General features: G+C 38.6%; 1 protein-coding gene across 3 annotated transcripts in view; it reads left to right on the top strand.

Annotated features, from left to right (window-relative positions):
• GTF2A2 (general transcription factor IIA subunit 2) overlaps positions 1-15,564 on the top strand; it is a 33,800-nt gene extending 18,236 nt beyond the window's left edge. For all 3 annotated transcript variants that reach the window (XM_006072336.4, XM_006072337.4, XM_044925066.2), the window contains exons 2-5: positions 8,230-8,350; positions 8,984-9,088; positions 12,730-12,856; positions 15,269-15,564. In XM_006072336.4, the coding sequence (XP_006072398.1) occupies positions 8,279-8,350; positions 8,984-9,088; positions 12,730-12,856; positions 15,269-15,294 (330 nt within the window). In that variant the 5' untranslated portion in view covers positions 8,230-8,278 and the 3' untranslated portion in view covers positions 15,295-15,564. The remainder of the gene's footprint in view (positions 1-8,229; positions 8,351-8,983; positions 9,089-12,729; positions 12,857-15,268) is intronic.
• Positions 15,565-16,666: the final 1,102 nt, after the last annotated feature.

Here is a 16,666-nt window from a genome sequence, read left to right as displayed (position 1 = left end):
CCCGGAGTTCACTCAGACTCACGTCCATCGAGTCAGTGATGCCATCCAGCCATCCCATCCTCTCTCGTCCCCTTCTCTTCCTGCCCCTAGTCCCTCCCAGCATCAGAGTCTTTTCCAATGAGTCAGCTCTACGCATGAGGTGGCCAGAGTATTGGAGTTTTAGCTTTAGCATCAGTCTTTCCAGTGAACACCCAGGACTGATCTCCTTCAGAATGGACTGGTTGTATCTACTTGCAGTCCAAGGGACTCTCAAGAGTCTTCTCCCAACACCACAGTTCAAAAGTATCAATTCTTCGGCGCTCAGCTTTCTTCATTTCTAGGTAACTCTTGGACTTATCTTAAATCTTAAATGGGAAATGGGGAGGACACAAGATTCTGTACTCTACTTTTGTCAAGTTTATATCTTCCTAGTGGTACTCCTGGCCCTCTGTATGCCCCTAACCTACCCCACACACTATGCTTGCTGGTTTTTGCCTTCATTTATTTTTTGAACAGATGTTTAATTTCCTTCCATTGTGTGCCAGGTAGTATTTGTTCTCAACGCCTGGTTTACTTCAGTAAACAAAAGCAGATAAAAGCCCTTGCTCTGGTGGGTTTTACATTCTGCTGGAGGATGCAGAAAAGTAAACATAAAATAAGAAAACTGTGTAATGTATTAGAAGGTCATGGTGCCGTCAAAGAAATAGAGCAGAGTGAGGGAGATTGAGAGCTGCAGAGTGGAGTGGGGGTGGGATTTTAAATATGTGGTCTGTTTAGGCCCCATTAAGTTCTTAAGGGGATTAAGAAAACCAAGTGGATATCCAGGGGAAGCTAATTCCAGGTAGAAAAGACAGCTGTCACAAAGGCTTACATAGGCAGGAACATGTATGTCATGTTCTAAGAAAAATAAGGAAGCCATTGTGTCTGGAGAAGGGCAAGAACAAGGGGGAGATGGTGGATGAGGTCATTGAGATAATAGGTGGTGGTGTTCAGTCACCAGGTCATGTCTCACTTTTTCGTGACCCCATGGACCACAGCACACCAGGCTTCCCTGTCCCTCACCATCTCCTGGAGTTTGCCCAAGTTCATGTCCATTGAATCTGTGATACCATCCAGCCATCTCATCCTCTATCACCCTGTTCTTCTATTTTCAATCTTTCCCAGTGACAGAGTCTTTTCCAATGAGTCAGCTGTTCATATCAGGTGGACAAACTGTTGGAGTTTCAGCTTCAGCATCAATCCTTCCAATAAATACTCAGGGTTGATTTCCTTTAGGATTGATTGGTTTGATCTCCTTGCAGTCAAGGGACCTTCAGGGGTCTTCTCCAGCACCACAGTTCAAAAGCATCAATTCTTCAGCGCTCTGCCTTCATTATTGTCCAGCTCTCATATCCATACATGACTACCGGAAAGACCATAGCATAGCCTTGACAATACAGACCTCAGTCGGCAAAGTAGTGTCTTCGCTTTTTAACACACTCTCTAGGTTTGTCATAGCTTTCCTGCCAAGAAGCAGTCATCTTCTGATTTCATGGAGGCAGTCACCATCCACAGTGATTTTAGAGCTCAAGAAGAGGAAATCTGTCAGTGCTTCCACCTTTTTTTCCCCTTCTAATTGCCATGAAGTGATGGGACCTGATGCTATGATCTTAATTTTTCCATGATCTTAATTTTTTTAACATTGAGTTTTAAGCCGGCATTTTCTCTCTCCTTCACCCTCATCAAGAGGGTCTTAAGTTCCTTTTCACTTTCTGCCAAGCATGTGTGTAGAGTGGTGTCATCTGCATATCTAAAGTTGTTGATATTTCTCCTGGCTGTCTTGATTCCAGCTTGTAACTCATCCAGCCCGACATTTTGCGTGATGTGGTTTGCATATAAGTTAAATAAACAGGGTGACAGTAAACAGCTTTGTCATACTCCTTTCTTAATTCTGAACCGGTCCATTGTTCCATACAAGGTTCTAACTTGTTTCTTGACCCACATACAGGTTTCTCAGGAAATAGGTAAAATGGTCTGGTGTTCCCATCTCTTTAAGAATTTTGCAGTTTGTTATGATCCACACAGTCAAAGGCTTTGGTATAGTCAGTGAAACAGAGGTAGATGTTTTTCTGAAATTCCCTTGCTTTCTCTAAGATCCAGCAAATGTTGGCAATTTGATCTTTGGTTCCTCTGCCTTTTCTGAACCCAGCTTAAAGATCTGCACATTCTCAGTTCACAAACTGCTGAACCCTGGCTTGGAGGATTTTGAGCATAACCTTACTAGCATGGGAGATGAGTGCAATTGCCTGGTAGTTTGAACATTCGTTAGTGCTGCCCTTCTTGGGAATGGGATTAGGATTGACCTTTTCCAGTCCTGTGGCCACTGTGGGGTTTTCCAAATTTGCTGACACAATGAGTGCAGCACTATAATATCATCTTTAAAGATTTTAAATAGCTCAGCTGCAATTCCATCAGCTCCACTAGCTTTACTGGCAGCAGTGCTTCCTAAGGCCCACGTGACTTCACATCCAGGATGTCTGGCTCTGAGTGAAAGACTACACCATCATGGTTATCCAGATCATTAACATCTTTTTTGTACAGTTCTTCTGTGTATTTTCATCTCCCCTTGATTACTTCTGCTTCTATTAGGTCTTTACTATTTCTGTCCTTTATTGTGCCCATCTTTGGATGAAATGTGCCTTCAGTATTTCCAATTTTCTTGAAGCGATCTCATCTTACCCTTTCTGTTGTTACCTTTTGTTTTTATGAAGGTAGTTTTTATGAACAGTTTTTTACACACAGTTCATTGAAGGCCTTGTTGTCTCTCCATGCTATTCTCTGGAACTCTGCATTTAGTTGGGGGTACCTTTCCCTTTCTCCCTTGATTTTCACTTCTCTTCTTTCCTCAGCTGTTTGTTAAGCCTCCTCAGACAACCACTTTGCCTTCTTGCATTTCTTTTTCTTTGGGATGGTTTTGATCAGTATTACAGTTATGTTCAGTATTATGGTTTATCCTGTTTATTATGTTTTCTTCAGTATTATGGTTTATTATCCTGTAGAGTGTTACGGACCTCTGTCCAAAGTTCTTCAGGCACTCTGTTTACTAGATCTAATCCCTTGAATCTATTCGTTACCTCCACTGTATATTCATAGGAGATTTAAGTCATACCTTACTGGACTGGTGGTTTTCCCCACTTTCTTTAGCTTAAGCCTGAATTTTGCTGTGAGGAGCTAGCTGATGGTCTGATCCACAGTCAGCTCCAAGTCTTGTTTTTGCTGACTATATACAACTTTTCCATCTTCAGCTATGAGGAATGTTATCAGTCTGATTTCGGTATTGACTATTTGGTGATATCCATGTGGAGAGTCATCTCTTGTGTTGCTGAAAAAGGGTGTTTGCTATGACAGTTGAATTCTCTTGGCTGAATTCGGTTATCCTTTGTCTTGCTTCATTTTGTATTCAAGGCCAAACTCGTCTGTTCCTCCCAAGTATCTCTTGACTTCCTACTTTTGCATTCCAGTCCCCTATGATGAACAGGACATCTTTTTTTGGTGTTAATTCTAGGAGGTCTTCATAGAACTGATCAGCTTCAGCTTCTTCAGCATCAGTGGTTGGGGCAGAGATTTGGATTACTGTGATATTGAATGGTTTGGCTTGAAACAAACCAAGATGATTCTGTCATTTTTACGGTTACACGAAAATACTGCATTTCAGACTCTTTTGTTGACTATGAGGGCTACTCCATTTCTTCTATGGGATTCTTGCCCACAGTAGTAGATATAATGGTTATCTGAATTAAATTCACACATTCCCATCCATTTTAGTTCACTGATTCCTAAAATGTCGCTGTTTCCTCTTGCCATTTCCTGCTTGACCATGTCCAGTTTACCTTGATTCATGGACCTAACATTCCAGGTTCCTATGCAGTACTTGTTCTTTACAGCATTGGGTAGTACTTTCATCACCAGACACATCCACAACTGAGTGCCATTTCCACTTGGGCCTAGCCGCGTCATTCTCTCTGGAGCTGTTAGTAGGTGTCCTCTGCTCTTCCCCAGTAGTATATTGGACATCTGCTGACCTCTGGGGCTCATCTTCCATGTCATATCTTTTTGCCTTTTTATACAGTCCGTGAGGTTCTCACAGCAAGTATACTGGAGTGGTTTGCCATTCCCTCCAGTGGATAACATTTTGTTGGAACTCTCCACTATCACCTGTCCAACTTGGGTGGCGCTACATGAGAGTTCTGCACAAAGAAGAGAAACACTGTGTTCTAAAAGAGCACCTGACCGCTGAATTGGGATTAGAATGTAGAAGGCAAGCATGGAAACCAGGAAACGAGTGAGGAAGCTATTTCAGTAATCCCAGTGACAGTTACAGTGGCAGACATCAGGGTGGTAAGAGTACACATGGTGAAAAACGGCTGGATTCCGAATGCATATTGAAAGTAGAGTTACCAGGTTATGCTAGAGATTGGATGTGGAGGTAAGATGGCCAGACCAAGGGTAGGAAAAGGTGGGCAGGAATATCTTCACAGGTTTTTGCCTAAGCCCATAGAGGTATGGAGTTTTATTAACTCAGACAGGAAAGACAACAAATAGAGATGCTAAGTAGGCAGTTGGATCCAGGAATGAGTCCAGGGCAAGGTCTTTGCTAGTATACGAATTTGGGGATCATCAGCAATGGTGTGTAAAGCCATGAGACAGAGTGATAGTAGGCAGTTGGATCCAGGAATGAGTCCAGGGCAAGGTCTTTGCTAGTATACGAATTTGGGGATCATCAGCAATGGTGTGTAAAGCCATGAGACAGAGTGATAGCAGCAAGGCATGAGTGTACACAGAAAGCCAGAGAACCAAGGGGGTGTCTTGTGAAATTATGAGTTAAGGGAGAAGAGCATCAACTAGCAAACGATACTGAGGAGGGACCAGTAAATTAAGAGAACGACCCTGAAAGTGTACTGTCCCAGTAGCTAAGACAAGATCCTTTATCAAAGAGGAGCGAACATTCAGCTTTGCCAAATGCTTAAGTCTGATGAGAACTAAGAGAGGATTATTAGTTGTAGCATTGCCAGTGATAACCTTCACAATCTGTTTCATTTAATGCTTGAGGCAAAACCTTAAGGAGTAAATTTAAGAGAAAATGTGAGAAAAGGAATGAGAGACTGTGAATACAAACAACTATTTGGTGTTTTTGCTACATAGAAGAATAGAGAAAAAAAGTGAGGCTGGCGGGAAAAGCAAGTTGAGACTTTTTAAGATGAGAGAAATAGCTCCTGTTTGTTCATGGGAAAGATCCATAGATGGGAATTTGATAGAGAAGGAATAATTGAATTATTGAAACAATATCCTGTCCTAGAGAAGTTAGGACCTGGTACACAGGTTGTATTTAGGTAACAACATGGATAGTTTGACTTCAGTGACAAACAGAGTATGCAGATACTGATAGGTGCTTAGATGTAGTTTTGAGAGTTAAAGTTCTTACTGCTTCACTTCCTTCAGTAAAGTAGAAAACCTGTTACAAATGCACCTAATGGCAACACAATTTGCTATTGGCATTTTGACATATCACCAAGTTATTTATTCATGAACAGATACAGTATGAACAGAATTCATACTGTGTACTAGGCATTGCTCCAGATGATAAATATATAAGTGAATGAAGGTCCTATCTTTAGGGAACATCTGTTTTAGTGGGGATGGAAACAGGATAAGCATATTTACGTCAGCTTCAGCTACTGGTATGAAGATGAAGCAGTGCAAAGGGAAAGGGGGGAAGTTCTTTTTTCTAGGTTGGTCACAAAAGTCATTTCTGATGAAGTAATACCTGAGCAGAGATCTGAATCAAATGAGAGAGTAAACCATGCAGGTATCTGCACAGACATTTGAACCAAAAAGAACAGCCAACACCAAGGCCCTAAGCAAGAACATCTTGCCATGTTGAAGCAGAGCACTGGTATGGCTGAAGCAGTCAGTGAGAGAGAGGGTGGAAGAAGTCAAGTTCCAGAGACATAGTGGAGGGCCCAGATCACTCAGGCCTTAAAAACCATTAGGAGGACTTTGGTTTTTACTTTGAAATAGGATGCTGCCATGAGAGGTTTTGATAGATGAGTGATGTGATTTTATTTCTGTTTTAAAAGGTTCACTGTAACAACTCAAGGGGCAGGCAGGGGTGGGATAGACAAGGGCAGAAAGAGGGTGACCCCTTACTTGTCTATCTCTGTAAATCTTAGTGACAGATGATGGTGATCTAGTACTAGCAGTGGAGATGGTCAAGGTTGTCCGATTCTAGTTATATTCAGAAGGAATAGCTGAAAGGATTTGCTGATAGCTTGCGTGCAGGATGTGAGAGGACTTGACTGTAAGGTTTTGGGGCCATCTTTCTGGAAGACTAGATTTACTGTTAATTGAGGTAGGCAAACCAGGGGCAGAAGAGTTTTGAAGAAAGAATATCAAGGAATTTGGTTTTTGACAAATTTAATTTGATCTACTATTTGATATTTCCATCCAGTGTCAAGGACATCATTTTGTGTGCCGCAACATGGACATATGAAAGGTCAGGACTGGCAAAAAGTTTGCGTGTCATCAGCAGATAAATACAATGTATTTAAAGTTGTAGCCTAGATAGGGTAATTAAGGGAGTAAACAAACAGAGGGAAGACATAAGAAGCCTTGGGGTGCTCAAGGCTTAGAAGTCAGGTTGCTGAGGAGCAGCCCACCAAAGGAAGCAAGAAACTGTAGTGCCCAGCGTGACGGGAGGAGAAGGCTGACTGTGGGGGTCACAAAAGCCAGAGAAAAGACTTGGAGAAGGCAGGAGTGATCAGGCGTATCAGATGCTCACCAAGTATGTAATGAGAAGGCAGCTGTTATTTTTTGCTAAGTTTTACTTGATGGCTACTCTGTGTACAACTGTCTCCTGTCCAAACTGAAAGTGTGACAAGGTCAGGGATCTTGCCCGCAACATGTGGTAGAAGCTCAGTATTTGCTGAATCTGTACTCCTCATCCTTCATCTCTTTCTAAACTTGTATTCAAGTACATCCTTTACATTGCTGCCCATTTGTCTGACCTTTCCTACCTAGAAAGCTTCAGGGGCTCCCCTTACCCTCACTGTAAAATTCTGGCACCTTTCCTGACAAATCCATCCACGTCATCTTTTTCAGCCTCATGTCCTACCACTTCTATTCATATACCTATACCCTAATATGGATCAACTTGTAGTTCTCTCTATAGACTGGATGATTTCATCCTTCCGTGGCTTTACTCCTTCTGTTTTTTCAGCCTAAGGTGACTTTTCTCTCCTCCTCTGCTTGGCTAAAGTCTAGCTTGAAGAATCAGGAAGTTTTTGTGAGCCAACTCATGCAATCAGCTTCTGTATAGTCTCTGTCACAGTTCTTATTCTCTATTAAATTTCTTTTGTATGTCTTTTTTATGTTTACCTTCCCAAAAGTATAAATTATTTAAAATCAGAGTGTATCTTCATCTTCCTCTCCCATGATACCTATCACCGTGTTATCTTCTTGGTAGGCACTCTATAAATACTGCATTTTAAGAGAATAGGAAAATGAAGGGGAAGGCACACAAATGTGAGCTGGAGATTGAATCACTGCCTTGGCAGTAAGTGGAAAAAAATGGTACATGGTAAAGTCCAGAGTAGATCAAAAGGTAGATGTTTGAAAGAAATGATAATGGTGTGCATTTATATATACATATACACACACACTCTGTATAAAGGAGTGTAAATGCCTATGTTGAAATAATAGAAAAACAGAAAAAGCGTTTTTAACCATTCTTTGTAATTCCTAAGTTAATATATAGTATATATAGTATGTGCTGAGTCACTCTGCTGCTAAGTCACTTCAGTCGTGTCCAACACTGTGTGACCCCATGGACTGCAGCCTACCAGGCTCCTCTGTCCATGGGATTTTCCAGGCAAGAGTACTGGAGTGGGGTGCCCTTGCCCTCTCCGGCTGAGGCACTCAGTCACTTCCAATTCTTTGTGATCCTTTGGACTGTAATCCACCAGGTTCCTCTATCAGTGGGATTTTTCAGGCAAGAATGCTAGAATAGGTTGCGATTTTCCTCCTCCAGAGGATCTTCCCAACCCAGGGATCGGACCCATGTCGCCTGTGTCTCCTCCATTGCAGGCAGATTCTTTACTCACTGAGCCATCAGGGAAGCCCAGTAATAGTGTATATTTGAATATATGAGGTAGACTGTATTACATATGTGATTTATAATGTTTTTTTTTTAATACTTTCATATTAAATTTTTAGGACATCAATGCAAGCCTGAATAAGAAAAGGAATTTCTCCCTCCTAAGCCATGGCATATCAGTTGTACAGAAATACCACATTGGGAAACAGTCTTCAGGAGAGCCTCGATGAGCTTATACAGGTGAGAGACTAAAAATCAACATTTTTATTTAGATGGATGTATAGTAATTCTTGTTCTCATAATTATGAAAATAGCATATTGTGTGTGGCTTTAACTTTAGACAAGTTAATGCAAGTCTTGAGATGTAAATTAGAATTTTGAATTCATAATTTTAGGAAAATTAATGTTTATACATAAACTTCTCATCGGAAAATTAATGTTTATACATAAACTTCTCATCCAAGAACATATTGTGTATTTCCGTTTATTTTCATATATCTTGAACTTTGATGAATTTTATTAGATTTTTTTTTTTAACATATTACTGATCCCAAGTTTTTTCTCAAGACTTGATTCCTTCAGTTTATCAGTGAAAACTTCTTTCCAGATACTGTGAAGGAGTGACAGACAGAGTTTTGTCCTGATGTTGTAACATCACTGTATGTTTTCTTTTCAAAATTATGTTTGTTTCAAGATAGTGTAAGAAAATACTGTCAGCTTTTGCTTATTAATTGCCTGTCATTGCAAAAAAAGAACAAGGGATTCGAGTTTAGAGGCTCTGATTAACCTTAAATTTTAGATGATAACTCATATATTTTTATTTTTGTCTTTAATGTTCTTCCCAAAGAGGATTCATGACCTTTATTTTTTCAGTCTCAACAGATTACCCCCCAACTTGCCCTTCAAGTTCTACTTCAGTTTGATAAGGCTATAAACGCAGCGCTGGCACAGAGGGTCAGGAACCGCGTCAACTTCAGGGTAAGCGTATATTCTTAAATCTAGAAGCTGCACCATGGTTGTTACAATAGTGATTTTTACAATACTTCCGTATTTATTAATCATAAAAAGAGATGACTTAATGAAACTTTAAAACTTGTTTTAGACCAACTGAATCCTGTTCTATATTTAAATGATATATCTACCAGTTCATCCACTTAATGTGAGACACAGTTTTTAGATTTTTATTCCATTATTTCACAAATCAGCCTATATATGTTTGGCTACCTTCCTTGAAGAGTTACTGAGATTTCAGATGTCTGAAACAATATCTTCAGGATTGAAGGTAAGTGAGAGTAATTTCTAAGGATCAGTTATGATTTTTAAACTCTGGCCAGGGAAGTATAATGTAATTTCTAGAAACTTCATGTTGCTTCCCACCTACTCTTAGATAGCATGGCTTACTGGCAGACCTGTTGGCAAATAATGGGCTCTTCTGATAGCTAGGTCTCATAGGAATCATTTGTACTTTGAACAGTAAGACCAAACCAAACAATCTTAATTTGATAGTAAATTCAGATTAAAAGATATGAAAATCATCATATAAAAAGAACATAGATGTTAATTTGCATTTAAGAGAACATCAGTGTTTGGGGTTTTTGGTTTTAGCTGGTGATGAAAAACAAAAGACAAAATGCCATTTATTCAGCAAACATTTCAATGCCCATTAGTACAAGGCATTGTTCTGGATATTGGGTATAGAAGGCAAAAGAAGACAGACAGGGCCACATTTGACGTATTTACATGAAGAGATGAAATCTGCATGTATTTTATATTTGTAAACAAGTCACACCAGTTTCACATGCCTAATAATTATCTAGAGTAAAATATGTCTTTATAAAATTTTATCAGTAGATTCTTGAACAGTAGTAATTCTGGCAAAGTTAGCTTTTTTTTGTACAGTCATATATATACCTCTGTCTAGTTTGTTATTCAAAACTTGATCCTTTAAATTGAGCCATGATGGTACATAAACTTTAGCCCATGTAGAGAATTTGTTTATAGAGTTATAGGGTTCACAAGGTCTGAGTGATCATCTAGTTATTGTAGATTTCTAGTCTGGATCTGTTTAAAGGATTTAAAAAGTGTTACTCAGTTATGCTGCTAAGTCGCTTCAGTTGTGTCCGACTCTGTGCGACCCCATAGACGGCAGCCCATCAGGCTCCACCGTCCCTGGGATTTTCCAGGCAAGAACACTGGAGCGGGTTGCCATTTCCTTCTCCAGTGCATGAAAGTGAAAAGTCAAAGTGAAGTCGCTTAGTCGTTCCCGACTCTTAGCAACACCATGGACTGGAGCCTACCAGGCTCCTCTGTCCATGGGATTTTCCAGGCAAGAGTACTGGAGTGGGGTACCATTGCCTCCTCCGTACTCAGTTATAGATATATGTAAAAAAAAAAAAAAAAAAAAAAGTGGGAAAAATGTATAGTAAGGATACAGTGTAACCGCATATCATCTATAAGGAATATTTTGAATATAAAAAGTATTGAATTTCAGCATATTTGAATGTTCACATGCTAATCGTAAATCACAGTGACCTACCTAGTTCACATTATTGACACAGCTACCACCGGCTGGATATGACAGTAACCTTCACGTTCATAGGATCCTGGATTATACACACACTCAGGGATGCCAGAAATGAACACTGAAGTTGGCATTTGGTTTTTCAGCCTTCCAAAAGCCTCAAACTATAGTAAAAAGAACAGATCTAATTAAAAAAAAATTTTTTTACACTTACAACTTTGTGTCTTTTTACTTAACAGTATGTTCTGAGTGATTTTCAATGCATTAATCTCACTCCTACTGAAACTTCTCTTGTCAAGTTATTTATTGATAAATCCAGTGTACAATCAGTAATACTGTTGATTAATCTCTTAGAATTCATACTTCCCTTGAAACCGTACTGTTCTAGCTTTCCTTCTATTCTCTGACCCTTCTCTCAGGCTCCTTTGTAGTTTTCCTACTGTCTCTGTCACTTAATTGTTGGTTTTCCTAAGGGGTTATCTAGGGCTTCACATATGCTCCTTTCATGATCTCATCCAGTCTTTGACTTTAAAGCTGATATTCTCCCATACTTGCTTTTACAGTCCAGCTGTGCACTGGATACAGTAAGTTGTAGCTCAAACTCAAATTTAACTTTCCTCTCAAACCAGCTTTTTCTATGAACCAGCTTTTTCTGGCTTGTTACACGAACCTGAAACTTGGGACTAACCAAGACTTCTCTCTTCACTATCCAACCATATCCAGTTGGTTGTCAAGTTTTGACAGATCTATCTTTTAAAACCTCTCCACTTCTCAGGACCCTTTGCTCCTGCTATTTCCCAGCCTCTGTCACCTGTTTGACACAGCCAGCTATAGCTTCTTAGGGGCTCCTTCCTCCAGTCACACTCCCCTGTCGTCTGGTCTTCATGCCATCACCAAAAATGCAATTTTAGTACATTACTCCTCTGCTTGAAATCCTTCACTGACCTCCTAATACCCTCAGGATATGAAAGCTTTCCCAAGGTTCATGCTCTCTTTTACCTTAGGACCTCCTGTCTATTCTGGTTTCTGGAACTTCTTATCCCATACCAGGTATTTGTCTTCATTGCTGCTGTCCCACCTTTCTTTCCTTGACTCCTTAGTCTTTGGAACGCAAGCGTCCTCTGTCCTGTCTTCTGCTATACTCCAAGTAACTCAAGCCCACATAGCACTTCACACTATGTATTTACTTGTTTTAAAGATCTTCCCTGCTCAGCTAAACCTCTTGGGTGGCAGGGATCATATGTCTATTGCTTACCATTGTATCCTTAGCACCTAGGATGGTAATTATTCCTATTATTTAATGAATTTAGTAAACTAAGTCATAACCATTATAGTTACCCTAGTCATCCTAACTTTGTAAGACATTAGTGAGAACTCACATTTTGGTATTACAGGTAACACTGCAGGGAACAGTTTTGTGCTGAATTTTTTTTCTGGTTTGAAGGTTTTAGGCATGTAAGTGTCTTATCAAATACTAAATTTCAGTGTTTTGTGAATCCATGTGCATGTGTGTGTCTCTCAGGTTTTGATTATACTCTGCTAGCATTCATCCTTGCACCATCACACTCTTCAAAACGATCTTTTTAATGTTCAGACACATATTTTTCCTAAAAGAAATAGAAGAATGTCAGTTGCACAGGACAATAATGTTATCATCTTAGTGGCTAATATAGTAATGTTTCTAGGAATTCCATGCATTTGTACAAATTTGGAGAATTAACATACACAATAAAATAGGTTGCTTTCTTAAAGCAGTTTCATAAAAATTCAAATACATTTTCATACTTTCACCACATGAGGGCAGTAGAAATACAAATTCAGATTTCCCTTCAGATTTCAGGTGAGTAATTTGCAGGCTCTTCCAGTGCTGGAAATAGTCTGCTAACTAAAATAAACTCTTACCTTGGCATAGGTCTCTAGGATTTTTTTTAAGTAAGAGTATGGTATTTTAACACTTAGCTTGCTTGCTGTATTTTCCTTAATTTTCATCCTATTTTGAGAATTACGTACTTGTAGCTAGGATTTCATAAGTTGTCTGGAGAAAAATGTGAGGGGGAAAAAATGACTTCATGGTTTGCCTCAATGTTTTGTTTTAAAGGGCTCTCTAAATACATACAGATTCTGCGATAACGTGTGGACTTTTGTATTGAATGATGTTGAATTCAGAGAGGTGACAGAACTTATTAAAGTGGATAAAGTGAAAATTGTAGCCTGTGATGGTAAAAGTAAGTGTCTACCCTAATTACTGTGAAAGCAAAACTACTTGAAATCTTGTTTTCATGCGTATTTAGACAATCATCTGAAAGTAAGGGGGAAAGGTGGCTAATGATCTACTCCCAGCTAGAGACCTGGCTCCTTTCTCAGATTCTAAATTCCGGATCTCAAATAGTCCTCTTACTAACTTTAGGTATAAACATTTCATATGACACATAGACTACTTGCACAGGTTGAATTTGTGTTGGGGGAAAGGGGAACAAATTAGTAAGCTTTTCTTCCCTATTTCTGTTACAGGTTTGAAGTATTTCTCAAGCTTTTTCTTTTTCCTTAAGTGTTTAATTTCAACAATTTATCCTATGGTTTCTGTGTTACTGAATAGCTATACATTTTAAAGTGATTATTTAAAATCTTTTAAATAATTATAAGAGCCCCATCACTCATAAGGGTAAACATCTAGTCTTCTCATCTGTTACTCACAGATATTTTCACAGCAGACCTAGGAACTTGTTCACGCCTTTAATGTTTCAGAAACTGTATGTCTCTGCTTTCTGTCCCATGATTAAATTCAATTAGCAAAAATAAATATATAAATTGTATTTTAAATATACTTACTTTTACTTTGTATTCTGAACAGTTTGCATTTAAAGCAATTATTCCTGAAATTCAATAGAGAAGACTGTCATATTCCAAGAAGGGGAGTTGTGAAAAGCAAGAGAAAGACAAATGTGGAAAGCAAAACCCTACATTTCCTGGGTTATAGGTTAGGTTTTTATTGTTATAATTTGGGTTTCAAAGAAACGCTCTAATCACTGAAAAGATATAAAGACAGAAAACCACACAGAAGAAAAGACATCATTTGTAACATCATCTGGAGATAACGTATCACTTGAGTATATAATCCTCTAGCTTTCATTTATATATATCTTTATAGTAATAACTCATTTGTGAATACATTGTTTTTCACACAACTCATTAACTATTGTTCTCTTAAGCCTGATAGCTGCCTGAAATTATACCTTTCTCCCTTTTTTAAAGAAATTGTGTTTTCCAGATGTCAGAGTCTCTAAAATGAGCAATGTTACAGTGGCTTGTACGTTTCAGAAGGTTAACTAGAAATAATCATTCTAAGAACTTTAGGATAACTTTATATAGTTATCATATACATTGGTCCTTGTTATAACAACAACAAAAGTCTGTTTAAAAATAGCTCCTGGATCACAAGTGATAACATTTCTCTGTATGTCAGATAATGTATTTTTTTTCCCCAAGTCTTTCTTATAATTTAGGCTAATAGCATCCTTATAACCCTTAGGTTTTCAAACTTTTACTATAGGATTTTAGCATTACTGTGTAATTTCTAGACCTCTACCAAAATGAGTTAATTATATGGATCAGAATCCTAATGGAAATTTTCTGTCTGTACTCTCCTGTAGCCACATCTGATATTAAGCACTTGAAATGGGTTAGGGTAGCTGAGATAGTTAATGGTCTCATATTTATTAGTTAACTTGAAGCACATGTGCCCAGCCAGTGGCTACCATATTGGACAGCACAGTTAGAAACTAGCAGAGTGTCGGTTTCAATTATTTGAAACATATTTAATAACCAAAAAGTCAGTGAAGGCCCCTGAGCAAACTTAATATCAAAGACTCCATGTAAACATATGTATTTTACTTATAAGTGGTCCTTAAAGTATATTTCTCTTGCTTCTTAAAAATAAAAGATGTATCTTATTTTCTCAAACTTCAGTGGATGTAAAGTACAAACCAGCCTTACCTCCTTCGGTGGCTTCTGAGGAGCTTGCTTCACTTACAGCACAGTATAAGTGCTCTTCAAAGAAAGAATCACTGAGTAGTCAAGAAAAGTTTAGATTGTGTGCCATGTTCCTCTATGTCAGCAGAAGAAAACAGTCATTAAAATATAAATGGCTGTGGCAGTTAGAGGTAGGAGATTAAGTAATAATACCATTCCTAACCAGATAAATGCAGTGCTACTGTGAAATAAAACCATTTTTTCTACAGGTCAGCTATCTGAAATACAGTTCAGTTCCTAATAGAGAAGCTGGGAAAAAGTGATAGTGACTAGAATTTGGGGGTTTTTTCCTCACCAGGAATTAAATACAAATTTCTTCTGATTATACATTATTGTCCTTTGTGGTTTTAAATCTTGGGAAAGTAGAGGACCTGGAAAAAAGTATATAAACCAAATGTAGTATAGCTTGATTTTTAACATAACTATGGAGGCTAAAGGTTGACTTTCCCATTAAGGTGAAACGACATTTAAGTACAGAAGATACTACTGTGGTCAGCTTTTTGTCTCCCCTTCTTCACCACTGTTAGTTCCTGTTTTACTTTTGAAAGATTGTCTCGAAATATTTAAGTTGCTTCTTGAATTTACTCTTTCTCTCCTCTGTTTCCTAGATACTGGCTCGAATACTACAGAATGAATAGAAAAAAGAAATGGCTTTTTAATGCCATCCTGTTACTGTTCATCGCTTTTTGAAGAGAAGCATAGAAGAGACTTTTTTTTAATTTATTCTAGCATTGCAGAAATGACTACTCTGCTATACTATCAGAGAATTCCAATAGAAAGAAGCTCACAACTCTGTACCCTCTTTATTATATGGCATGAAGAAACAGAACTTTTTTTTTAATGACAAATCAAACATTGTTGCCTTCCTAGGACCATTCTTTAATAAATTCATTTTAAAACTCAATGTGAGTAATAACTGCTAGAGCCACTAAGCTCACACTATGCAGATACTAGATAAGCATTTTGAAAGAGTACCGTATTCCTTGCAAAGGAAATTAGAACATGCGTTCATTTCAACAGAGTCACGTTAGTTATCAGTTGCCAGTTTAGCTGATGAAAGCATTAGCAGGGGCAAAACCAGAATTCCAGGCTGGAACTGTCCTTATAAAAATCTCTTTCAGAGTGCAAAAACAGGGGTAATCATTGGTGTGAAAAACTCAACTAAGAAAAAATTAGACCATCTTTAGACAGCTTATATAGCTAAAATAAGGGCTTCACTTGTAGCTCAGCTGGTGAAGAATCCACCTTCAATGCAGGAGACCTGGGTTTGACCCCTGGGTTGGGAAGATCCCCTGGAGAAGGGGAAAGGCTACCCACTCCAGTATTCTGGCCTGGAGAGTTCATGGGTTGCAGAGTCGGACACGACTGAGCGACTTTCATAGCTAGAATAAAACCAAAAAACCTATTTGCAACATCATAAAGTACTCTTCACATGACATGTAATTAAATTGGCCATAACAGTCAAGTTTCATTTCTAGAGTGCTCTACATCTTACCAGTTACTAGACTTTGAGTAAAAAGTCCTGTTAACCATCTGCCATATCTTTGTGCACTTGAAGGAAAAGTTTTGTCAGTCTAGGAATACATGATGAAGAATGTGGCATTTCTAAAATGCCTCACAGAATGTTTATCCTTTAGTAGGAGCAGGCTTTTAGAGCCCCAGCCTGTGGTCCCCCCCAGTTCAACCCTTTTCAGTGTGATGCTGTCTTTTCACTCTCACTCCATCATAAACCTATTAAAATATTAAAAAGATCTTTATGCTGCACACAAGCCCTCAGCTTTTCTTTTGTTGTTGAGAAAGCATGTTCCTCTACAGGTGTCACGTTCTTAAGTCAGTTGATCTGTGTAAGAGAAGGACCAACATCACTAACTGCATTATGGTAAACACCAGGTGCTGTGTGTGTTTTTCTTCTAGATAATCCTCACAAAGACCCTGGAAGAACTTTGTTCCGCTTTTACAGATTTAGAAACTAATTACCAAAGGCTTTATGTAATTAGGATTTGTCT

This window comes from Bubalus bubalis, chromosome 11, assembly GCF_019923935.1.
Source record: "Bubalus bubalis isolate 160015118507 breed Murrah chromosome 11, NDDB_SH_1, whole genome shotgun sequence".
NCBI classification, from domain to species: Eukaryota; Metazoa; Chordata; class Mammalia; order Artiodactyla; family Bovidae; genus Bubalus; species Bubalus bubalis.
This window is presented reverse-complemented; position numbering and strand designations above follow the sequence as displayed.